We start from the raw sequence: 25,512 nt of genomic DNA on the forward strand, positions 1-25,512 counted from the left end.
CCCACGAGAAGAACGGAACAAACAGTGGTCACTGCAGCTAGAGCTAGGCCACCAGAACATGCCTGATTTCTCCCCCAATACATTGGGGCTCACTTTACCGCTAAGGGGAAGAAGCGAGGTTACAAATTCAGCACTAAAAAAAAATTTTTTTTTCTGCTCCCAGGATAAGGTCCGGGGCCAGAGACGTAACATTGAGAAGTGGGAGGTGACAGAAGCCCACATCCTGTCCATGGAAATACAACAAAGGCCTCTCACCCTTTCTTGTACGAAAGACCGCTCTTGTCCAGGGGTGCACTGGACTTTGTAAAATGTGTGCGACGATCTGGTCGCTGCAGGTAATTCGATCCCCAGCCCAAAATCGGGCTGTAGCAAACTTTGGACTTCAACCCAGCCTAACCAGGGGATTCGGGACCACGCGAGCGGCTAGATGTCGGACAGCGGCGGCCACCCAAGCCGGGCCAGAAAATGGCGGAGATTGGTGAGCAGCAGCCAGACACCCTCCTTTCCTGTATCTACTGGGCTCCCATTCCGAGGGCAGAACTGGAGGGGCCCCAGGGATCATGCAGCCCAACCCTCTCAATTCACAGTCAGGGGGACTGAGGCCTGGAGAGGGGATGGTCGCCTCGGTGTTGATTTCTCCTCTCCTCGGGAAGCCAGCTCCCAACAGATGGTCAGGGCTGAAAGGCGGGGGGGGGGGGGGGGGGGGGGGTCCCTCCGAGGTCGCCCAGCACCCGCACTTGGCTGATGAGGACAGCAGAGCTCCAGGAATTCCCCAAGGCATGAGAAACAGGATGGACAGCCTTTCAAAGGGCTCTCGATCCTTGGAAATGCCAAGAAACCTCATCTTCCCAGGGCAGCGGTTTCCAAACTTTTGTATTTTTAGCAGCAGAAGCCATCCTCCAAACAAACCTTATGCAAAACCTCAAGCTGCAAACACATCGGTGGGGGTGGGGGGGGGGGGGCTGCTCTCACATGTGCAGCCTGGGCCCGGCCCCGGACTCCCCCCCACAGCACCCAAGACTGCTTCCGCAGGACACTACGTGAAGCTCAGTCTGCAACCCCAGGCTCTCGGGGGCCTTGTAGCCCTTAAGCTGAAGCAGCCAGACAGGGTGAGCTCTTACTTAAGACCCCTGGAGGGTGTGGCTGGTCTCTGAGACCTGGACAACTTCGTTCTCCACCAGAGCCTGGCCCCCGTCCCCATTGAGCTGTCTCATGCGCAGGTTAATGGAGCCATAGGTCTTCCTGGAGCCCCTGCCAGGGACGAAGGTGGGCCGGCGGTACAGCTCGCCCTTGCACAGGGAGACCATCAGCAGCACTGACAAGAGGATGCCACCCACTGTGAGCAGCCCCAGGCCCGCGATGATGCACTTGTCCAGGTGGGAGCCCAGGCGGGCATAGTACATCTCGAGTCGTTCCATCTCCCGCGCTGTCACCGTGTCAGGGTTGACGCGGGCCTCACGGGGGATGGCGTACGCAGTCACCACCAGGAGGATCCCACTCACCAGAAAAACCAGAGCAGAAACAAAGCCATAATCCACCGGGCGGCTCACGGGCTCCAGGCCTGGCCCCTCTTCTGAACGCAGGGATAGATCGTCCCGCTGGGATCGGGGTCGTGAGGGGACGCCCCCAGGGGGGCTGGGGGAGCTGCCCAGTCTGGTGTCCCCAGGGTTCTGGAAATGGGTCTCACGCTCCTCTGAGGAAAAGCAGGCATTCTCCACACCCTCCCTGGGTGGGCCTACCGGGCCCAGAGGGGCTGGTCTCCTTGGGATCTGGGGGCCATTGTGCAGTGTCTTCAGTTCCAGGCTGGGGGGAGATGCCATTGGGAAGGAGGGCCCCCGCTCATCCCTTGGCCCCTTGGCAGCTGGAAGAGAAAAGAAAAAGTCAGTTGAATTTAGCAGACCTCGACCAAGAGCCTGCTGGCGCCACGAGCAACGTGAGGGCGGTCCAGGCACAGTCCCTGGGGGAACCTGCCAAACAGATGGGGGTGGGGTCTTAGACAGTGACCGAGTGGTGCCATCCTATCCAGCCCAGGACCTTGTCCCCCACTGGCTGGCAGGTGGCTTTGGGCAATTTACTTACCCTCTCTGGGCCTCAGTTTCCCTAGTAAGTGATAATACACTACTACTCCCTACTCACTGGGACTGGTGTAGGGCTTGAGATAATCCCTGTAAACTTCTCAAAACAGTAAGTATGAGCAGCAAGCTATCACTATCATTCAGATGGTGGCGATCAGGCTCAAATCCCAGCTTCACCCCTTGAACTCGGGCAAGCGATGTGACCTCTTCAGACTCAATGTTCTCACCTGTTAAATGGGAATAAGCAAAACGCCTCCCTCCGAGGTCAAGGTGAGGATTTCGCAAAATAATGCAAGGCCCCAGCCAGTTCAACTAAGGGACACGGCTGTCGTGAAATGAGAATGGCCGGGGGCAGGGGGGAGGGGTGGAGAGGAGGAAGATGACGTACAGACAAAGAGGAGAAAGTCAGAGAAGCTTCTAAGGCTTGGTGGCATTTGAGCCAGACCTCAGAGAGTGAGTGGAAAATCCCCCGGCAGTGAGAGGGGATGAGGGCATTCTAGAGAGGGTGCCTCAGAGGCCAGCTGGGACCAGCTCTCGGACCATTTTTGGCTCATAGAGGTTTTGCTTTTTTCTTGTTTCTGGTCTGTTCATTTGTTTTTGAAGTAGTTGCCAGTATAGAAAAAGCAAAAGATTTTACATTTGGGTTCCTGGCTTCTCTTGCAATAACAGAAGAATCTGGCCCCCCCTAGGCCCTCGTTCCCCGACAGCCACACTCAGCCAGAGTGGATGACGCATCCTCTCGGGCAGGTCCAGAGCCTGTCCCCCTCCAGGTCCTACCTCAGCCCCCTTCCCCACGCAGCAGACAGAACTCCTGATCCCACAGCAGAACTACTCTGTTCCTTGTACACACGGACACCCAGGGCCCCAGGCACACAGACCCAGGTCTCCACGCTGTATGGAGACCCCGCAGTATAGGGTGGCTCACACGCCCTGGTGCGTCTACACACACGTATACACATGATTCTAGATGTTTCTCTGCATTCCCATGCCTGAGTTTATTCTCCAGTGCTCTGTGGTTCCGTATGTGTGTGTGTGTGTGTGTGTGTGTGTGTGTGTGTGTGTGTGTGTGAGAGAGAGAGAGAATATGAGCAAATGAAGTGAATAGAGTGAATGAATGAATGAAAAAGAGCCTCAGTGCAGGAAGGCACGTTTTTCGATCTTTCTGATCTTCCTTCCATCGTGGACTTTGCAGTAGATTCCTCCTCTTGGCACACACAGGGCCTTTCATCTGAGTACAAAGCCAGTTTCCGCTTACAACCCATTCCTACCACCGCGTCCCTCTCTCCTGAGTTCCAATTTAATAAACCTTTACTGAGCGCCTACACGCCCCAAAGCAGGCACTTCACTCAGGAGTGTCTCCTGCAACCTTCACCAGCCCCGTGAGCAGAAATTACTGTCTCCGTTTTGCAAACCACAGCCACGATCCCCTGGCAGGCATGTGGGGGCCAGAGGTTGAACACGGCTTCCCTAAGAATTATGATCACCTACAAACCTGGGAACCCCAACTCTCCTGTCCCAGTGGCACCGTTCCACCCTGCGTCCCTGGCTCTTCCAGCCCCCACTCGTAGACTCTACTCTGCCCCAGTGTTTAAGGCCACGGTGAGCAGCTTGAGGGCAGGGATGTGTCTGAATCCCGCCTGGGTCCCACCCAGCCCCCCGGCTTGGAACACAGCCAGCCCTCAGGAATGGCGCAGCAACCTGCCCAGGCAGACAATCCCTCCCCCAACCCCAACCCGGGGTAGCAGGGTACCTACTCAGAGCCAGGCTCTGCCCAGACTGCTCCCACTTTCCAGTAAACGGACAGAAGAGGTGTGGCGTGCTAGCTGGCTTTTTTACTCTTGGCACCAAAACCATTTTCCTGACTGCCACCGCGAACAGGGACTGGCGGTGACCCCTCCTGCCCAGTGGGTGTCCAGATGTGTCCCTTCCCCGCCCCAACCCCCCTCCCCCACCACACACCCAGATTTTTAACACCTTACACAGAACTCAGCTCCTGGAGTGGCCCAAGAACTCCCCTCCCAGACCAGCATGCCGATGCTTCCATAGCCCAAGGAAACTCAGGGCACCCAAATTCTGGTAGCAGGGCTTTCTTTCATCCAGCAGGAACCCAAAACTTTTTCTTAGAGGACACCAGCGTCGGGACAAGGGCAGAGAAAAAGGAGGCGTCCTGTCACCCAGGTTTGTGACGTCTCCCACACACGGATTCAGAGATACCCACCAGTTATACAAGGGCACGCCCAGTCACCCCAAACACAAGCAGAAACAAACTGGCAAAGATGCGGGGGCCCAGTGTTCACGGCTCCCCCAACGGTACCAGTTACCCTCCAATTTTCTCTGCAGTCCAACAGGATCTGAAAGACGCACCCCGGCGCCACATCCACAACCCCAGGGACCTTTTCCACAGGCAGCACCCACAGACGTGGGAAGCCACGCAGGGTGACCCACAGATCCCGCAGACCACACTGGTACTCACACCCCAGGAAGGGATAGAGCTGGTTACGCACACACAGTTAAGTACCCCCAGGACGGCTCCCAAGACCCGCCCGGGGGCCGGCACCCCACCCACCCGCGCGCACCAACGCTCGGGGAGACAGACGCACAGCGGCCGTGGGTAAAGCTTCACAAAACCCAATCGATACACACACGCACGAGTTGTACACAAAGCCTCGGGACGCGCACATACGCACACGCAGGTCCACGCCGTTATACCCAAAGTTCCACGCAGAAAGCCCCAGCACCCCGGCTGCCCGCCGCACCGCGCGCCCGCCTGCCCGAAGCTCACACCCCCTGCTCCTGCCCTTGACCACAAACGCGGCCGGGCCGGGCCGGGCCGGGCCGGGCCGGACCGGGCCGGGCGGCGCCGGTAGCAGGGCGGCCCGGCGGCCCGGGGAGGCCGGGCTCCGCGCCGACCGGCGTGCGCCCGGGTCCCCCTCGCCGCGTGTCCTTCGGCCGGGCCGCGAGGTCAGGCTAGCTCTCCCTGGCCGGCCCTCCGCGCCCGGGGCCCTCGGCCTCCCCCGCGCCGTCCCCGGGCCGCGTGCGTACCTGCGCCGGGGCCTCCCTCCCCGGCTCCGCACGCGGGAGGCGCGGGCACCGGCGGCCGGCGGGCCAGGGCAGGGGCGCGTCCTCCCCGCGCGCCCGCCCGCCTCCCCGCCCCGGCGCCCGCCCGCCGGTGTCTCCGCTGCGGCGCAGCCCAGGCGGGCGCGGGCCCGGCTGCCACCGCCTCGCCCTCCCCGGCTCCCGCCTCCTCCCCGGCCCGGCCCGGCCCGGAGCCGCTGCCGAGGCGCACGTACCTGCTCGCGCCGCGCGGGGCTCTACGGCGGCGGCCGCTGGAGGCTCCGGGGAGGGAGGGGCAGGGGCGGGGGCCGGGGAGCTCGGAGAGCCGCCGATCCAGCTCCGCCCGCGGCCGGCGCGGGCGCCCGGAGAGTTAGCGCGGGGAGGGACCAGGAGGCGGGTAGCAGGCTGGGTGTCGGGCCGACGGGGGATCAGGCTCCAGCCCCCTCCCTGTCCCCGGAGGGCTTATGTGTTCCGCCGGCGCCCGGGCTCGGGGAATCGAAGCTTGGAGCCCGCGGGGACGGGTGCAGGGGCGGGGCGCGGGGGTGGGTGCTGGGGGAGACCCCTCCCCCGCCTCCTGCCTCTCCCCCCCCCGCCCCCGCCCCCGCCCACGCCGGGGAGCCCCTACCGCGCAGAGCCCCTTCGCTCCCTTCGCCCCCGCCCCCCACCCACACGCACAGCCCCCAGGTGGGACCCGGGTCCTCTCCTGGGTCCTCAGGTCGGGACAGTCTTCCCAGGCGCGTGCGGCTCCGTGGCTCAAGGGCGCCACCTGAAGGCTGAAAGGAAGCTTCCGACGAACCTCCCCCCTCCCCTTTCCCTGTTCTTTCTCTGTGGGACAGCGGGGTGCACAGTCCAAGGTAGGTGTTCTCTTGGGGAATTACCAAGGGCCACACACACCGTCACCCTCCAAGGCCCAGCTGTAGTGCCTCCTCCCCTGGGAAGCCTACCTCGGGACCCTCCAGCTGGACTGGCGCTTTGCCTGATCTCTGAGGAGTTACTCCTTCCTGGATGGCTCAGTCGGTTAAGCGGTTAAGCGTCCGACTTCGGCTCAGGTCATGATCTCGCGGTTTGTGAGTTCGAGCCCCGCGTCGGGCTCTGTGCTGACAGCTCCGAGCCTGGAGGCTGCTTCGGATTCTGTGTCTCCCTGTCTCTCTGCCTTTCCCCCACTTGTGCTCTGTCTCTCTCAAAAATAATATTAAAAAAAAAGAGTTATTTCCTCTCCGTGCCAGCCTCCCTCATCAGACTGGCCGCTCCTGGAGGTCGGGGCCCCTGTCTGATTCCCCGATTCCCCCAGAGCTCAGCACAGTGTGCATGGATGAAACACGGGTGAGGCTCTCAGTGTTTCTTTCCTTTACAGGGCCCAGATTAAAGGGGAATCGGGTTCAAGTGGGATCGAGTGAGGTGCCCAGAGCACAAAAGTGAAAGTGACACTCTCGGTTCCTGGAGGTTGGGAACAAGACCCGAGTTCCGTCTGAAGATCATGGATCCCCAGGAAGACTGAGGCCAGCTCACTTGCCTGTCCTCAGCTAGGACCTCTCACCTCTGTGAGCCTCAGCGTTTACCTGTGGGTGGGATCCTAAAAATGCAGGATACAAATGCAGGCTGTAGGAGCTTCCAGAAGATCAGCTGGGGGCCGCCACCTAGAAGGACCGGCAGATAGGTTACCCTGTCCTGGCGCCACAGCCACCTCGTGGGAGAGCCTGACCTGTCCTGCTCCAAAGGCCCGTGCGGTCCATAGCCAGCCAGGACTGCAGAGGCCGCCCTGGAAGCTGGGTGCCTGGGCCTTGGAGGCTGGTGTGGTGGAGACCTGGGTGGGACCTCAGGAATGAAGAGGGTTCAGTGTCTCCCTGACCTCACAGGCCTGGCCTCTCATTCGGGACTTTGAGGGGAAGCCAGCTGTGGTGTCGGACCTCCCCATAAAGACCTCCCTATAAAACACCCGTGGTCCCCTCCCGTGGTCATGCACAGTCCTGCCTCAGAGCCTTTGCCTTTACCATTCCTTCTTCCCCGGGACACTCTGCTGCCTGACATCCCCAGAGCTCACTCCCCCACGTCTTTCAAGTCTTTGGTCAGATGTCACCTTCTCAGAGACACCTGCCCAGACCATCCTTTAAAAACTAGCAGTGCCGGGGCGCCTGGGTGGCTCAGTCGCTTGAGCATCCGACTCTTGATTTCAGCCTAGGTCACGATCCCAGGGTCTGGGTCATGGGATCGAGCCCCGCATTGGGCTCCATGCTGAGTGTGGAGGCTGCTTGGGATTCCCCCTCCCACCCCACCTCTCCCCCTCTCCCCACTCTCTCTAAAAGACATAAATAGGGGCGCCTGGGTGGCTCAGTTGGTTAAGCATCCGACTTTGGCTCAGGTCATGATCTCACGGACTGTGAGTTCGAGCCCCGCGTCGGGCTCTGTGCTGACAGCTCGGAGCCCGGAGCCTGCTTCAGATTCTGTGTCTCCCTCTCTCTCTGCCCCTCCCCCGTTCATGCTCTCTCTCTGTCTCAAAAATAAGCAAACATTAAAAAAAAATTTTTTTTAATAAAAATAAAATAAATAAATAAACAAACACTTAAAAAACTAGCAGTGTCCCAGCTCCCTTTACTCCTTAACTCTTAATTTTTCTCCATAGCATTTATCTACCGCGGACCATCAGCAAGCCAGGTCACTGCAGCGCCCGCTCGCTCGCTTGCTCACTCGCGGGCCAAAGCTTGTTCTCACCCTCCAAGCAGTGAGAGCCACTGATCCGCGTGAGTAAAGGGTTAACAAACCCTTTTCCTCTTTTGCAGGAGAATTTGACCTTTGGTTAACTATCTAGCTCTGTTTCCTTGGAAACAGATAAACATATGTCCACTATGTTACTAGGCAACATGGCTATGATAAAAATGACCCCTGAGGAAGAGGCTGGAACGATCCATATGGTAATTGATTAGAATTGGAGCTATCGGGAGGAATTCCCGTTTAGCTTAACTTAGATGCAGAAGATTCCATGTAGAAATGCATATAAATATGCGTATGCACCCAGGTAGGTAAACAGGTGCCTGGACAGTGATAGCGCACAGCAGTGAGCACATGTGGTCCCCAGATTTGGTCTCCAATGCCGTTCACCAACATAAGGAACCAGGGAGAGACAGCTGATTCTGCGACTGGAACAGGACATACGCAAGATGAGCATGGGGTGCGTTAGAGTGCCAGGAAGTAAGGAAGTCCTTCAACACAAAAAACACGCAATACATAAACACACACACACACACACACACACACACACACACACACGTCGATGGGGTGTGTCAAAGGATACAGGGAGCAGCTGAAAGAGCTTTCAAAAGCTGGACAATTTTGAACAAATAAAATAAGGCAGTACTCGATTATAAACCTGAAGTCTGACCAACGAAAACAAAAAGGGGGAGGGGAGAAGAGATCCATCTCCCACACAGAATTCCAAATGTATAGATACTTCATCCCCAACGAGGGGGAACATAACTCCCCAGTGAAGTGTAAGCTGAGCATAGTGACTTTTCAGGGAGTACGGTGGGAAGAGGGGGTAACTTTACAGGGGAGAAGCATGACCAACTGACTACCTCAGCCGCGTGATCAAGGTCAACATCAGCCCGTTGTGTTGATAGCATGTACCCTTGATACGATGTCATGGGAATGGCACTTTACCTCAGTGTTCTTCCTCCCCAGACCCACAACCCCAGTCTACTTATGAGATAAACATCAGACAAATCCCAGTTGAGGCACATTCTGCAGAATGCCTGACCACTTCTCAGGACTGTCAAGGTCATCCAAAACAAGGAAAGCCTGAGGAACTGTCACAGCCAAGAGGAGCCTAAAGAGACATGTCGTGTGGTATCCTGGCCAGAAAAAGGACACTGGTGAACACTAAGGAACTCTGAGTAAGTATGGACATTAGCTACTAATAATGTATTGGTTCATTCATTGTAACCAGCATCCTGTACTAAAGACGTTAATAATAGGGAAACTGGGCGCCAGATATATGGGAACTCTCTATACTACCTTCCCAGTTTTTCTATAAATCTAAAATTGTTCTAAAAAAATAATTTAAGGGGCTCCTGGGTGGCTCAGTCGGTTGAGCGTCTGACTTCAGCTCACCCTCTGTGAGTTCGAGCCCCGCGTCGGGCTGTGTGCTGACAGCTCGGAGCCTGGAGCCTGCTTCGGATTCTGTGTCCCCCTCTCTCTCTGCCCCTCCCCCGCTCATGCTCTGTCTCTCTCTGTCTGAAAAATAAACTAAACGTTAAAAAAATTGTTTAAACAATAATTTAAATTAAAACAGGAAGAGAGATTGGTAAACTACATCTGGACTGAAAGGAATAACTACTTGGTGGCAAATCGTACTTTGGGCTTCCTGAGGACGGTGACTCGTATCATCCGGCAGGTGCAAAGGTGTTGGCTCCCATGAGGCCCCCACTGACAGAAGTGCCTGGTGCTAGCATTCTTCGAGTGCCTCGCTAGCAAGCTAAGGTTCCTGTCCTGTATCCTTCAGAGTAGGTCAACGTCAAGTGTGGCTTGTGGTCATCTGTGGAATCTGAGTGTGTAGTCAGACCTGAGGAGACCCCTTCTGCACACTGCCGTGAGTGGTAAGCAGGAGAGTGCTGTGATCAGATCTGCATTTTAAAAACGTTCTCTCTTCAGCTACTCCCAGGTGGGACAAGAGAGAAACAGAGACCCTTTGGGAGATTATTGTGGTCGTGTTGGCATGCCACAATCTCCGATCAATTTCCTGTTTGTGCATCTATCTGGTGATATCTGAGTCTGAGAGAGAGTGTGCGCTCTTCTAGAACATTAGAGCATCACTTAATCCAGAATTTTCCAAAAGAGCAATGATGCATAACATGATTTTAGGTGTTCTATAGATAAATGTGTTTTAGTTATATATTGCTCCATAACAAACCATCCCAAAACTTAACAGCTTAAAAGAAAACCACCATTTATTTGCTCAGTTTTGGGCTGGGCTCAGCAGGGACAGCTCAATTCTGCGTCAGCTGGAGTGGTCCAGACAGCTGGGAGGTGGCCGGAAACACTCAGACATCACTACGTATGTGGGACTTGGTTCTCACTGTCAGCTGTCAGCTGGATTGTTCTGTTCTCTTCCACGTGGTCGCTAGATCATTAGCTTGGGCTTCCTCACACAATGGCGGTCTCAAGGTGGTCAGAGATTTGATAATGGCCCTCGACTCTGCCCCGGGTACGAAAGAAGAAGCTGTTGGAGCTTCTTAAAGCTGAGGGTTGAAACAGGCACACTGTCACTTCTGCTGTATTCTGTTGCTTTAGTGCAGGTGACAGTCTAGTCCAGAGTCGAGGGGAGGGGTCTACATAAGGGTATGAATACCAATAGGCACAGATCACCGGGGATGGTAACAGTCTCGCACCTCTAGAGTGTATCTATATCTATACACAGATATCTGTGTGTGTGTGCGCGTGTGTGTGTGTGTGTGTGTGTGGCTAGGTATTTATTTTAATGTGTTTTAGAAAATATATAACTAGTTTGTGAAACCAGAGATATTGTGGATAATGTAGCTTAGAGTGAAACAGAAGAAAATATGAGTCTCTATAAAAGTTGGGGCAATGTAGTCTGCTGGTTTCCTCTAATATTTACTCTCCCTTTCTCCCACTGGGATAGAACCCTTGATTACTACCTGGCACAGTGCCCTTTGAATAAGGATTCCATTTCCCAGCCTCCCTTGCAGTTAGATGTGACCAAATGGACACTAAGCCATTAGACTATCAGAGGAGGTAGTGTGTGGGCAAAATGTATTGTGGGGGGTGGGCAGGGGTTGAGAGAGAGAGAGAGAGCGTGCACATGTGCGAGTGGGGGAGGGGCCGAGGGGGAGAGGCAGAGAGAGAGAGAGAGAGAGAGAAAGGGAGAGAATCTTAAGCAGGCTCCACACCCAGAGCAGAGCCTGATGCCAGCCTTGATCTCACAACCTGAGCCAAAATCAAGAATCAGACCCTTAACTGACTGAGCCACACAGGCACTCCATGTATTAAGTGTTCTCAAAGAAGTGGATATGCCCTCCTTCTCTTCTTTTGTTGTTCCTGCTGCCGGGATGCAGACCTGATAGCTGGAGCTTGTGCAGCCACCTTGCACCATGAGGTGGAAGCACATTAGGATGGAGAAGCAACAAAATTGAAGGAATCTGGATCCCAGATGATCATGGAATAGTTTCCCAAACTTTTATTTGTGAGAGAAATAAACCCCTATCTTATGTAAACACTATTAGTTGGGATTTTCTGTCAGAGGAACCATTTCTCTCTAATATGGTTAGTTTAAAGACATACACAGTATAAGTAAATCAATGTAGAGGTAGTAGGCAAAAATTCAGAAGAAAGTACATGAGTGGGGGCGCCTGGGTGGCTCAGTCGGTTGGGCGTCCAACTTCGGCTCAGGTCATGATCTCGCGGTTCGTGAGTTCAAGCCCCGCGTTGGGCTCTGTGCTGACCACTGGGAGCCTGGAGCCTGCTTCGGATTCTGTGTCTCCCTGTCTCTCTGCTCCCCTCCCCACGCCACCCCCCCCCCCCCCGCTAACACTCTGTCTCTTAAAAATGAACAAACATTAAAAAAATTAAAAAAAAAAAGAAAGAAAATACATGAGTGGCCAAAGAGAAAAAAGGTTGTCCTATGGCCACACTGAGGGTTAGCAGAAGTACAACCAGAACCACTGACTTCCAGATTGATTTGGGGACCTCAGATAGACCTCAAGTTCCAGCCACATCCTACTGTGCCCTACCGCACTCACTTTCGTCCGTCTCTGGGCATCTTGCTGAGTTCTGGTGTTTGGGTTGGCTCACTCGTTTTATATTTACCCTCTGGTACCATCCTGGCTCACCTGGTCTTCCTGGAGCTCTGATGCTTTTAGGGAGTGGCTCTGATATCACAGTAATGGGACACGGTTCAGGGACCGGAGGAAATGAGGTGGTGGCCGTGTATGCATCAGGCCCTGGAGAGAGCGCGCGCGCGCGCACGCGCACACACACACACACACACACACACACACACACACACACACACCCCTACCTCTTCAGCCACCTCGGCCCTCTTTTCCTTCCTCTCCACCTGGTCAGTCTGGAGCTCCCGGCCTTGGGGAGTGAAAAACCTAGGTGCTGTGATTTCTCCCTGCTCTGGAGAGAAAAAAAGAAGGGGAATGGAGAGTCCTATCCCCAGGCTCTGCAAAAGCGAGCCCCTCCACCTGGCAGCTCCGTGAGGACAGGGACCTCGTCTTCTCTCATCCACGGGTCCTTCTCCCCAGGCCAGCACAGGCTCTGGGCGCTGGAGGCACTGGGTTAACTGCATTTAAAGCACCCCTTGGGAGAAGGTGGGCCCAGGAAGAAAGGAGGGGGGGCCTTGATGGAGTACCTCCTGCGTGCCACCAGTCCCCGTGCTGGGTCATCTTCCCTGGTCCCAGGACAGCTTAGAGCTGGAGCTTATTCACCAGGAGAGGGAACCGGGGCTCGGAAGAACCAGGCAACTTGCATCCGAGTCGCCCCCAAGGCCCGCTGGGGTCAAGGGGGCCCTCTTCCCCCTGTCTCATTCTGCTTCACTCGAGTCCCCACCACCTCGTTGGGGGCAGGGGCCACACTCCCCTGACCTAGGAGGTAGGGATGTAGGACTGTGATGCCTGGACATGGGACAGGTGTGTGTAAGGCACACGTATACGGGGCACTTGTGTACCAGGGGCTAGTATACCATGCATAGGACACTCAAGGGCAGCACAGGTGTGCTCAGAAAGAGATGCACGGGACCCATGTGTACAGGGCACCCGAGGATAGGACGTATTGTGGCCTCAGTTCCCTGAGAAGCAGACCTGAGACAAGACTTTGAGGGCAAGGGGCTTATTCGGGAGGTGGTCCCAGGGGGCGCAGCAGATGGAATGGGAAAGTGAGAGAGAAGGGAAGGCTTCTAACACACTGCAGGTGCATCGACGAGCCTGTGATCGCTGTGGGCAGCTGAGGCTCTCAGTCCAGCTGGATTCCCGAGTGCCGAGGGAAGGGAGGTCTCTACCCACTGACCGTGGCTTGTCGTTGCGGAGGGCTGTTCCCGTGCTCCGGTCCGTACAGGTCCTCCGCACAGGTCAAGCACGTTTCCGAAGCAGAGGGTCAGGCGTGCTTTGTGGTAGGAGGCCTGGACACATACGGAGAAGGTGGGTGTTGAGAGGATATGGACACGGCTCGGGGAGCATTTGCTACAGGACGCGGGGTGCCGGGCCCGGGCTCCGGGACCTACGAATGCAGAGATACAGGGCGCAGGCAGCAGACAAGTGATGGATTACCGGTCTTGTTTGTCTGGGCCCAAGTGGGGGCCTGCTGGAAGGGGACACGCGGCCACAGAAGGAGAGGGGGTGTCGGGCCCCCCAAGCCAGCTGTACTCCATTCTTGTGCTCCCTGTGGTTGGCATGCTCGCACGTGCTTGCGAACATCACAGAGGAGCAGATCAGGTCATGGCCAAGAAAACGTGTGTAAGAAAATAAAACACATAGGTGGGAGGAGATTGTGGAAAGGACGTGACGGAGGGGAAATCAAGGGCCCGGCTTCTGCTGCTGTATTTATAGGACACTGGCTTAACTCCTGTACTAAAGAGACACGAAACAATCATGACCTGATTTCTCTCTCATGTTAAAGTGCACTTGGCAGTGGGGCGCCTGGGTGGCGCAGTCGGTTAAGCGTCCGACTTCAGCCAGGTCACGATCTCGCGGTCCGTGAGTTCGAGCCCCGCGTCAGGCTCTGGGCTGATGGCTCGGAGCCTGGAGCCTGTTTCCGATTCTGTGTCTCCCTCTCTCTCTGCCCCTCCCGCGTTCATGCTCTGTCTCTCTCTGTCCCCCAAAAAATAAATAAACGTTGAAAAAAAAATAAAAAAAAATAAAGTGCACTTGGCAATCAAGGCTGGCTGGTGGCTTCACCAATCACAAGAGACCCAGCTTCCTTCTATCTTGTCGCTCTGCCATCTCCTACCTTGTGGTCCAAGATGGCTGCTCCACCTCCAGCCCTTCCGACTACTCACTGCGTCCAATCCGCAGAAGGAGGACAAGGGGAGGGGGCAGGAACCTTCCTCCGCCTTCTTCTTAAGGGCACAGCCCAGAGATTGCACCCATCGGTTCCATTCCTGTCCCATCTGCCAGGATTGAGTCACGTGGCCACATTTACACCTGCAAGGGAGTCTGGGAATGTAGTGTTTTGCCATGTGTGAACGGAAGAAGGGATATTGAGGGACACCCTGCTTTGCCATAGTTGCTGACTTGCATGGGCAATTCACATTTCCAGTGGAGCAGTTCTTCATCTGCAAATTCATTCATTCATTCAATGCCTATCTATATCTATATCTATATCTTTATCTATATCTATATCATCTATATCTATATCTATATCATCTATATCTATATCATCTATATCTATATCTATATCTATATCTAATCATCTATATCTATATCATCTATATCTATATCTATATCATCTATATCATCTATATCTATATCTATATCTATATCTATATCTATACCTATATCTATATCTATATCATCTATATCTATATCTATATCTATATCTATATCATCTATATCTATATCATCTATATCTATATCTATATCTATATCTATATCATCTATATCTATATCATCTATATCTATATCTATATCATCTATATCTATATCATCTATATCTATATCATCTATATCTATATCTATATCTATCTATGTCTATATCCTCTGTATCTATATACCTAATTTATATCTATATCTATATCTATATATCTATACCTATATCTATATCTATATCATCTATATCTATATCATCTATATCTATATCTATATCTATATCTATATCTATATCATCTATATCTATATCTATATCTATATCATCTATATCTATATCATCTATATCTATATCTATCTATGTCTATATCCTCTGTATCTATATACCTAATTTATATCTATATCTATATCTATATCTATATCTATATCTATACCTATATCTATATCTATATCATCTATATCTATATCTATGTCTGTATCCTCTGTATCTATATACCTAATTTATATCTATATCTATATCTACATCTACATCTATGCCATTCTTGTAGTATAAAGAACAATTTTCGAACCATCTGATTGCTAATGGACCTTATAAGCCCCAGAGGTCACGTGCGTGGTCTTTCTTGCTCACCACTATATACCCACGGCACCCAGTGGAGGGTTTGGCACATGGAAGCCATGTTATTAGCTGCCCATGGATGATGAATGGATGGCCATTCTGGCTTTTTTATTTGGTGAGGACCTTTCCCCACCCCCCCCCCCCTCCGGGATTTAAGCTTCTCCCTTTCCGGGCCTCCCGGCTCCACCAGACTTATCCCTGTGTGCCAAGCCTTGCTGCGTCTGTGAAGTAAAATGTGCTATGAGCCAGCATCTTGAGAGTGGGATTAAAAATCAATGAAAATGCATCAAAATGAGTTAACCACGAGAAATGGCTTTCCAGGGTGATGAGGCATCAGTGCTAAAGGCCAAGGACGGAGCGTGAGATTCTAAGTGCCAAGAGCTCCTAGCAACACCACTACTGTGTCGGGCGGAGAAGCCACCGGGCTTGCCCAGGGGGACAGAATGTGGCCTGGCTTGAGCCCCTGCATGACCCCCCCCGCCAATACTTTGTAACATCAAGCAAGATCCTCCCATGCAGGTCAGGGAGGACAGGTTCTCGTTCCAGCCCTGTTGTTCACCTGCTTGGTTGATCCTAGAAAAATCCATGCCACTTGGAGCCTCAGTTTCCTCATCGGTAAAAGAGGTTGATAATAGGATCTATCTATGACCAACTATGAAGTGCAGAGAACAATGGTACCGACTTTATAGGCTGAAGTTCACAGCACCCTTAGCATCTCCGTAATTAAAAAAAATTTTTTTAATGTTTGTTTATTTTTGAGAGAGAGAGAGAGAACGTGAGCAGGGGAGGGGCAGACAGAGGGAGACACAGAATCCGAAGCAGGCTCCAGGCCCCGAGCTGGCGTCCCAGAGCCCGATGCGGGGTTCGAACTCACGAACCGCGAGATCGTGACCAGAGCCGAAGTCAGACGCTTAACCGACTGAGCCGCCCAGGCGCCCCAATGCTCAGTATTTTCTTCACAGTGTGCCAGCCTCAAAGAAATACCTAAGGGCTGTTTGTTAAACATTTAGGTTCAAACACCTTAATAGTAGCTTGTCCAGTAGCCACTAGAGGTTTTTGTATCTCCCTCAAAATTTAAAAATATTTCGCAGTGCCTCCGTGAGTATTCTGCAGTCCCTTGGGGTGCCTTGGCACATGGTTTGGGAACTGCGGCCATAAGATTTTGAGGATGAAACGGAGTTCTGTATGTCAAGGGCTTAGCGTGATGCCTGGTCTAGAGCAGAAGGTCAATAAATGTTGGTGGTCCTAGATTATCCTTCAACCGTCATTCCGAAATCACCGTCTCTCTGGTTCTTTCTGTGTCTCCTGCCACTGCCACAGCAATTCTTTCTGCCTCCAGTTCCTGCCACTTCCTGGTTTCTGCTTGCCACCTTCCCTCTGGGCCCCCCCAAGGTCCAGGGCCCCCCTCCTGAACTAACTTCCTTCCTGGTCTAGAATTGGCACTCCCTCTTCTCCACTCCTCCCTAACTCCACATGCTTGCCAGGATCTCTTTGTAGGTGGAGTGCACATCCCTGCCTCTTAACCTTGAGCTTGGCCAGGTGATTCCCTTTGTGCAGTGGCACGTGGCAAAGAAAACGGTGGCAGTCTCGAGTCTAGGCTTTACGAGGCTTTGTATGGTTCCACTTGCCCTCTTACCCTTTGCCATTGCCAAGAGGAAAACATGGCCCAGTAACCCAGTGATTCCACAAAGCGGGCTCGGGGCTGCAGGTCCGCAGACCATCCCAGTCGACCCACAAACTAAAGAGCGAAAATAAATGACTGCTGTTTGAAGGGATGGAGTTTTGGAGAGCTTTGTTACACAGTTCAGTTTTGGATTCTCCATCTTTGCAAATTCACCTTCTCAGAGAGAAGATCTGATTGGGTCATTTGGTCACCACCCTGGACTCAGCTCCTTTCACACCGTGACCCACAAACCACCCCGTCCTGTCCCATCTGTAGATGGCTGCCTCCGGCTGAGGGCACTACAGGGTCATGCGACACACAGCCTGGAAGAAATTGTTTCTGGCCAATGTGGCAGACAAGAGTTTCTTGGACCCTCTCTGGTGCTAAAGAGTGACCACGGAACCAGGAGAAATTGCACCCAAAATCTGTTCTGCATGTGGCCGAATGCATCTCAGGCTGTAAACCCCAGGGCACAAGCAATGTGACATTTCTTACAACTCAATTTAGTAACTACTTTGAATCTCATTATACCTAAGATGGAAAGGATGAGGTCCAAGTTCACACACAAAGTTTGGAAGAGCTGGGGTTACATACCCCAGCCAGATGTCCTGGCTTCCTGAATGGCCACCCTTTCCTGTCTGGTCCATCTCATGCTTGGAAGGAGCCCCAGGTCCCGCCTCCAAGCCAGTGGAGCTCCTCCCCTTCCCTCAGCATCCAGGCTGCCCTGGGCACTCCACTGAATGCCAGCTTGGCAGAATTCTGTGCAGAAGTTTCCTCCCACGGAGTCCCAGGCTGCCTCCCTAGGTCCTGTACTCACTACCCTCGCTCTGTCTTCTGGGACTACTCCAAAGGTACACTCTTTTTTTCTTTCATTTATACACATTTGCTTTCATTTTTGCTTCTATAAATTCTATTTAGTTCTTTTTTGAATCTGCCTTTTTAAAAAAATGTTTATTTATTTTTAATGTTTATTCATTTGGCTCATGACCTGAGCCAAAATCAAGAGTCGGACACTTAACCAACTGAGCCACCCAGGTGCCCCGAGTCTGCCTTTTTAAAGGTGTTTTTCCCTTATGTTTTTATTCTTTCTTGTACAAATTTAATTCCTTGCAAAATACTTTGTCGTTGTCTTCCTTTGAAGTTGCTCAGAAAAGAGGGGCCTAACCCTGCTGTCGATGGCGTCTGCTGACTCTCACTTATGGTTGATGGTTTCCTTGTGCGTCTCATAATTCTGAATTCTGAAGTCCTCTGGAGGGAAGCTTTGTGGACAGATTGTGCAGCCTGGCTTGAGGACAAGTCCCCCTGAAATGAGTTTCGCTGGTCCCCTCTGCTCTTTATCTGGGACTGCCATGTTAATTCTTAGTTTGGGGTACCTCATTCATGTGGACAGAATAAGTTATTTTAAACTCTATGTAGGCATAGATCCTGTGTATTTTCATCATAATATCAATGTGATCACTGTTTTCTCTATCCACTATGATGTCCTCCAGGACATTTGATTCGGGGACATATCCCCAAAGCCGAGAGCAGAACTTGGCATGTAGTAATGTCAATACGTGTTTGTTGAAAGAAACAACTAAAGTATACCCACTTCACAGTATGTTGTGAAGAATAAATGGTGTATCTGTTGGCCTGTGTTTGCCCAATTAAAAAGGAGGTTTTATCATCTCACATAATAGGCAGATGCTGTTGGTGATTCTGTGGCTCAGTGGTTTCTAATGTCTCCACGATTTTTTTGGTCTCTGTCTTAGGTATCAAGACGATTCCCGTAGCTCCAGGCATCACATCCACATTCCAGGCTGAAGGAAGAAGACAGTAGGAGTAAAGGGGGAGCTTCATTGACATTTTTCCTTTTATCGGGAAGATAAGTTTTCTTAGAAGTCTAACAGCAAATTTCCGCTTTGATCTCCTTTTCTAGAAATGGGGGCAAGGACACCCCAGGAGCAAGGGGACCTGGAAAGTGAAGATGTCCCTTTATCGAGACTCTGTGGAGAGGTGAGGACGGAGGGAGGGGATTAGGGACATGGATGCACTATCTGCCCCAAATGGGATCAGATATATATAAAGCACTCAGAGCAAACCCAGCCTTCAGAAAGAGCCACCTAGTCTCATAATTATTAATTAATCATTAATCATATAGTAATAATTGTCATTATTTAAAGCTTTACAGTCACTATGATCCTCTTGGCGTCAGACCTTGGATTCCGGAACCACTGGGCACTGAGGTGCCCATACCCCAGTGGTCTCCTTCCTTCCCTCCTTATACCGTTCAGAGCACTGAAGCCCTTTAAAAAAAAAAAAAAAAAACCCAGCCACATTTTCCAACGTAAGCCACTTCCTGCTCTCATTAACTCCATCCTCAGTGACTGAGGCAGACCCTGCTCCCTGCTTGAAGCAGGTAGGAGACTGTACAAATCAAAGGCCCCTCGGGCCCATCACCGGGTCAGTATCAAGGTCTCCTCCAAGGACACTGGGATGGAAACAGCAGAAGAGCCAACCCCAAGTCTTGGGCAGACCCTGGAGTGGCTGAGAAAGGAGCTGGTAAGACCTCTCATTTCCTTTTACCTGACGACTCCACCCATATCTTCCTAGGTTCCCTGGGCCCCCCTCCTAGGGCCCCTTGTTGGGGGGGCAGAGCCTGGAACCAGGGGATAGGCCCCGCAGGTTCCCCTCTGATACCAGCCATGAAGCACACAATCGCCGTCTCAGGTGCTGGGATAAGTAGGTCGTGGCCTACATAGGAGGAGGCTCTGGGTGCAGTGCTGGCCAGACTGGCCTTAGAATTACACGGAGTCCTGGGAGCGCGCCCAGCTCTGCTGCTGTGTGGCCTCCAGCAAATGACTTGACCCCTGTAAACCTCAATTTCCTTACCATAAAAATGGGATGGCAATAGAACCAACATTGCTGGGGTTGCTGTCATAGTTTGGTAAGGAGGCAGGTGTAATTCCCTTAGTGTCTGCTTGGCTATCACAAGCCTCGCCCCGGGGGTGGAGGGTAGGGGGAGGTTGGGCACACCCACTGTCCTAGCCTGGGCCCTCTAGAGAGAAGAAACCTGCATAAGGATTGGGATATGAACGATATATTTGGAGGCGCAGCCTAGAGAGGTGAGAACGAGGGAAAGAGGGGGTGGTGGCAAAGGGTGATGCCATGTGAGGCGATGCACTGTGTCACCAAGCAGGCCACCACTTCGGAAGGAACCTCAAGAGGCCCAGTGCTCTCTCCGCAGCCGGTTTTCCTGGCTGCAATGTTCTCTGCAGGATGCAGGGGTTAAAGGGGAATCTGCACCCTGGGGGAGGGGGACAGAGGAGAAACTGTACTTGCCCAGCTCACTCCTGTCTCCTGTTTCCTGTGGGTAAAGGTCCACCCCCTGGGCATTACCCCTCCTGAATTCATGGATTACGTTACTTGGTTCCTTGCTGGCTGCTCCGGAAGCCAGGCCGTATGCCTCTCTTCGTGCTGTTTTCTCCAAGTCCAAAAACAGAGGGATGCCCCAGAGCTCATGAGGACACTGGTCAAGAGAGAGAAAGAAGTGGTTCAGGGAATCTCAGAAGGCACCCAAGGTTTGGATCCCAATAGCCCAGCTTTTTAGTCAGGGGAGGGACAGGTGGGATTGTCCAAAAATGACCTTCTCGGTTGCCAGGTAACAGGCCAGCTGGGACCCAACCCTGTCCTCACCCCAGTGGGAGGGGCTGACCCAGTAGGGCTTCTCATGGTGGGGGCGGGGGGACTCCATCAGTGGGAGCTGCAGCTTCTCACAGTCCCCAGGGATCCAGAGGCTGGGCAGGGGCCTTCCCTACGCTCCCCTGAACCCCGGGCACCCACGCTGAGTCGGCTTGGTGCCTGAACCCAAAGTCCGATTTCCACCTGCTAAGGTACCTCTCTCTCACCACATAAAGAGGAAAAACAAGGCAGGGCTGGGGGAAGCCTCCCAGGCCCAAGCACCTCACTCCACATGATGCCAAGAGATGGGAGCCTTGAGTCTCCACCTGCCGATCACGGTCTTGTAAATTGCCCCGTCAAGCCGATTTTGTCTTCTATCACAGGGAGTCGCATAACTCCATAACGACACCCCTGGAGCCCAGCCAAGAGGCTTCACTTGACCAGCAGGGAGGGATCAGCCCTGGACAGTGACTTGGCGCGTCAGAGGGAGCAGAGTGGTAACACTCGCTACCATAGACGAAAAGTCCAGGGCCCTCCTGCCTCCCCTGGCCCTTACGTGATGGGGATCACGGAAGCCCCAAACACCTGGTGGGACCTGAAAGAGGGGAGAGAGAGAACTGTGCCAAAGCAAACCAGTCGGATGACTAAGGGGCATTCATTTCAGAGGCAGGAAAGAGCTTTCAGTGCAGAGCTCCAGCCCCCAGGACCTCTCACCCGGTGAGTGGGACCTCCACCTCCTGTTGAAGCCGGTTTGCTCAGGGTTTCCGGCCAAGTCCAAAGGCACTGAGTCTCCCACCTCCCCTAACACTGCTGCCATGCCGCGTGCCTGACTGCGTTCTCAGGAGCCCGTGCTTGAAGCTGGTGCCAAAGATTGGATGACAACGTGTATCAGGAAAACCCTACAATTAAAAAAAACAAAAACAAAAACACACAGACTTCAGGTTTTCCCCAACATCAAGGAAGAGGTGGCCCTGGGGAGCCCCCGTGTTCTCAGAAGGTGGTTTTCTCTCTACTCTGTTGGGACCACTGCTGCTCGCCTGTGGTGGCTTTCCATTCACATTGGTGACGTAATTTGTCATGACAAGAAAATACTCCCCTAATGGAGAAGTAATGTTAATAATTACCTCTTGGAGGGACAGACAGACGGACAGACAGACAGTAGGGACGCCATTCCCCGGGGTGCCTTTTGGGGGAGCAGACTGAAGTGCAGCATGGGGTGGGAGCACGTGGGGGAAACTTTACACCACATGCCCCTTTGTGGCTTTGCAATTTTGTATCGTGTGTAAGAATTACGCAGTCAGAAAAGTGAAGTTTTAACATCTTATCATGTGAGTTACGCTGAGCAGTGTTGACAGAATGAGAAGCCCAAACTGAGAAATGCCAAGTGTTTACTTAATGCATTAAACACACACACACACACACACACACACACACACACACACACACACACACAAAAGCGATCGTAGGGGCACCTGGGTGGATCGGTTGGTTGGGCGACCGACTTCAGCTCAGGTCAGGATCTCAGGGTTCGTGACTTCAAACCCCCACCTCGGGCTCCACGCTGGGCGTGTGGAGCCCGCTTGGGATCCTCTGTCTCTCTGCCTCTCTCCCACTCATGCTCTCTCTCTCTCTCTCAAACTAAATAAAACTTAAAAAACCCAAACAATAGTATGCTCATTACAATAGAGATTTGCTGGATTCTCTTACCGCTTATGCATGCCATCAAATGCCATATCATGTGTCATGTACCTTCTGGAAAACACCACTCTATGTTCGTAAGAAGATGAAAGGGAAAGGGCAAATCATGTGTTAGGATTGTAGTGAAAGTAGTTTTGACCTCCCTGACCCCTGAAAGGGTTTTTGGGGACCCAGGCTTTCCCTGGACCTTATGTTGAGAATCGCTGTTTCAAAGGGCTCCTCCCGCCTGCTTGCAAGGTATACTCTACTTTGTTTTAACACGAAGTCGCTTTCACTTTAATGCCTATAAAGTGCTTTGTTTGTTGCAGTGAGGATTAAGGCATAGAGTGGGGCTGTGAATAAGAATAAAATTTGGGGCGCCTGGGTGGCTCAGTCAGTTGAGCATCCGACTTCAGCTCAGGTCATGATCTCACAGCTGGTGAGTTCGAGCCCCGTGTCGGGCTCTGGGCTGACAGCTCAGAGCCTGGAGCCTGCTTCCGATTCTGTGCCTCCCTCTCTCTCTCTCTGCTCCTCCCCCACTCATGCTCTCTCTCTCAAAAATAAATAAACGTTAAAAAAAAATTTTTTTTTTAACCATGATGATGATGAAGGTTCTCACAGAGCTTGGTAGTTGAGCACGTTGTATTTTAGAGCACAGGCAAACGCATTCAGTCCTCCTGAGAGCCTTGAAAGGGAAGCGAATGCCTTCCACTTTGCAGATGAAGAAACTGAGGCTTTGGTGGACAGGGCTCCTGTGAGGTTGTGGGTTTGTGTCCAGGCAGCCAGCGACAGGAACAGGCTTTCTGGGGACTGCCCAGCCCCCTCACCCTCATTCTCTCTCCTAGGCTGAGATGCAGGTTCAGGACCAGAGACTGCTGCTCACACTGAGGCATCTTCACAGGGTCCTGGAGGAACTGCGTGCTAAGAGTGCTCACTGGGACGATGCCACGTCCAGCAGAGGGACGTCCCCCATCAGAGCTCGAGCGGGCTCTGAAAGCCGGGGCTGCCCCTCCATCTCCTCCAAGGCGTTGGCCCAGCTCCTCCAAGGGGCAGACAGCCGGCGAAGCTCCCTCCCTTGACTAACTGACCAGGCCTGAGGCCGGGCTTGAACTCTCCCCCTGCTTGTCCAAGCTTTTGACTGTGATGTTGCTGGAAGAGAGCACTGGAATGGGAGTCGGGGAGCCAGGGCTCTGGGTTCCTCTCTGCCCTCATCCGCTATGCGTCCTTGAACCCATCACTCAACTTCTCCGTGTCATTGGTTCCTTTTCAGTGGCTCATCAGGGTTTTTGGTGAGGCACAAATAAGATATCGGGTGTGAACACCAGTGGATTCGTGGCCTCTGGCAAGCAGTAATCCTACCCTTGGGCATTTCTCATAAGGCGATTGTCAAGACAAAGGAAGATCTCCACGCAGAGGATGTTTGCTGTTGCCCTGGCGAAAATTAGTGCCCCCTCCCCCACCCCACAGTGACTCCATAGTTGTTTTCTGTCTTCCCAGAGGGCCTTCAGATTCCTCCCTCGGAAAGCAACAGGCCCAGTCACCACTCCAGCCACAGGGATGGGCCTATGGCCAGGCCTGGCCAATAATAATTCATAACCACCCTAATAACATGATTGGCCCAACGGGAGGGCATGTGACTCAACAGAGCCAATCACAGTCCTTCTCTGGGATCGCTATCTGGATGTTCTTGCCACTGCGGTTGCAAGGCGGGGGAGTGCGGCAAATGGCCATGTGCTCTCCCTACCAGGTGAAGAAAACTTGACCTCAGTAGGAAAAAAAAAGGGGGGGGGGTAGAGGAAGAGCCACAGGACAGATGGACAGAGAGGAAGGGCGCTGGCTCTTTTTAGTCCCTGATTGTGTGAGTTACTCTTCCATTCTTTCCAGTGACACAACCAGGAAATTCCACCACCACATCCTCCACCACGCACACCCGATTTGTTTCTGCTTAAGCTGACTTGAGTAGGGCTGCCCTCACGTGCAACCCAAACGATCCTGAAGAATACAACCCAGATGTTCAAAGAAGCAACGAGAAACGCTAAAGAAAAGGGCATTTTGCGCACTCGGCGTTGGCAGCAACAGTCCTGGAACCTCAGACGATGAGGTTTGGGCTGTGACAGAACGCTCTGTCGTATGCGGTGCTGGGGTCATAACTTTGACAGGTTCTATCTGCCTATAAGAAAGACTTTAAAAATAAGACAGGCGAAAATGTAAAAGGCCTTGTGTTACGATGGTCCAATGATTGGTCAGACTTTTTATTTTTGAGAATCGACTTGCATGTTGTTAGAATATTGTTTTTCTGGCTTTGGAAAAGTAAAGCCATTGTATACAGAGGCAAAGGGGGATGTGTTGTATGTACAATGCTTACAGTCAGACTAACCTGGGATTTTAATACAATACAGTGTTTGATAATATAAAAAAAAATACTTCTCTATCCCACAGCTGAGAGGATAAACAAAATGTGGTATGTACTTAAAATCGAATATCCATCAGCCTTGAAAAGGAAGGAGATTCTGGCACGTCCTACAACATGGGTGAACCTTGAAGACATGATGCTAAGTGAAATGAGCCAGTCACAGAAGGACACTGTATGATCCCATTTGTATGAGGCACCTTGCATAGTCAATCCATAGAGGCAGGGAGTAGAAGATTGGCTGCCAGGAGCTTAGGGAAGGGACAGCGGGGAGTTATTGTTTAAAGGGTCCACGGTTTCAGTTTTGCAAGATGAGAAAAGTTCTATGGTTGGATGGTGGTGGTGGCGGGGCCATAACACTGTGAATATACTTGATGTCACCGAGCAGCACCCTGAAAAATGGTTAAAATGGCAACTTTTATGTTATATTTTACCACAACTGAAAATAAATACTTAAAAAAAATTTTTTTAAGTGTATTTATTTACTTTGAGAGAGATAGAGTGTGAGCAGGGTAGGGGCAGAGAGAGAGGGGGGAGAGAGAGAGAGAGAGAGAGAGAGAGAGAGAGAGAGAGAGAATCCCAAGCAGGCTCCATGCTCCATGTGGGGCTCAAACCCATGACCCGTAAGATCATGAGCTGAGCCGAAATCAAGAGTCAGATGCTTAAATCACCCAGGCGCCCCTAAAAAGAAATACTTAAAAAAAAAAAACCCTGTTCTGTGATGCTGGGGGTGGGGCCCCGAAAACCACATCTCTGCGTTACCAGCCGCTCCGGGTTGGACTTTGTTAGACTTTGCCGGCAAGCAGGGTGAGCCTGGAGAG

The 25,512-nt window shown here is 52.4% G+C and overlaps 2 protein-coding genes across 9 annotated transcripts; one reads left to right on the top strand and one right to left on the bottom strand.

Annotated features, from left to right (window-relative positions):
• Window positions 1-902: 902 nt before the first annotated feature.
• TMEM74B (transmembrane protein 74B) lies at window positions 903-6,207 on the bottom strand. 4 transcript variants are annotated; one of them, XM_015084173.3, is made up of 2 exons: window positions 6,074-6,207; window positions 903-1,861 (listed from the first exon to the last, which is right to left on the bottom strand). In XM_015084173.3, the coding sequence occupies exon 2, from the start codon at window positions 1,818-1,820 to the stop codon at window positions 1,122-1,124; it is 699 nt and encodes a 232-aa protein (XP_014939659.1). In that variant the 5' UTR covers window positions 1,821-1,861; window positions 6,074-6,207; the 3' UTR covers window positions 903-1,121. The 4 variants fall into 4 exon arrangements, with proteins under 4 accessions (XP_014939659.1, XP_026925551.1, XP_053056113.1 ...); XM_027069750.2 differs by lacking the exon at window positions 6,074-6,207 and adding an exon at window positions 5,366-5,491; XM_053200138.1 differs by lacking the exon at window positions 6,074-6,207 and adding an exon at window positions 5,118-5,250.
• A 349-nt stretch (window positions 6,208-6,556) lies between these two features.
• Window positions 6,557-25,110, top strand: CA3H20orf202 (chromosome A3 C20orf202 homolog). 5 transcript variants are annotated; one of them, XR_008289164.1, is made up of 9 exons: window positions 6,557-6,670; window positions 7,750-7,867; window positions 8,805-9,016; window positions 18,696-19,485; window positions 19,986-20,504; window positions 20,988-21,101; window positions 23,127-24,028; window positions 24,166-24,523; window positions 24,721-25,110. XR_008289164.1 is itself a non-coding variant. In XM_053200139.1 (7 exons), the coding sequence occupies exon 7, from the start codon at window positions 23,133-23,135 to the stop codon at window positions 23,358-23,360; it is 228 nt and encodes a 75-aa protein (XP_053056114.1). In that variant the 5' UTR covers window positions 6,557-6,670; window positions 7,750-7,867; window positions 8,805-9,016; window positions 18,696-19,485; window positions 19,986-20,504; window positions 20,988-21,101; window positions 23,127-23,132; the 3' UTR covers window positions 23,361-25,110. The 5 variants fall into 5 exon arrangements, 1 of the variants encoding a protein (XP_053056114.1); XR_008289163.1 differs by having other exon boundaries at window positions 24,166-25,110; XM_053200139.1 differs by having other exon boundaries at window positions 23,127-25,110.
• The last annotated feature ends 402 nt before the right edge of the window (window positions 25,111-25,512 follow it).

Source organism: Acinonyx jubatus, chromosome A3 (genome assembly GCF_027475565.1).
Source record: "Acinonyx jubatus isolate Ajub_Pintada_27869175 chromosome A3, VMU_Ajub_asm_v1.0, whole genome shotgun sequence".
Lineage (NCBI taxonomy): Eukaryota > Metazoa > Chordata > Mammalia > Carnivora > Felidae > Acinonyx > Acinonyx jubatus.

What these genes read in the sequence shown, in the direction of transcription:
- TMEM74B (XM_015084173.3), bottom strand. Translation starts at nt 1,820, where the DNA reads ATGGCATCTCCCCCCAGCCTGGAACTGAAGACACTGCACAATGGCCCC.
- CA3H20orf202 (XM_053200139.1), top strand. Translation starts at nt 23,133, where the DNA reads ATGCAGGTTCAGGACCAGAGACTGCTGCTCACACTGAGGCATCTTCAC.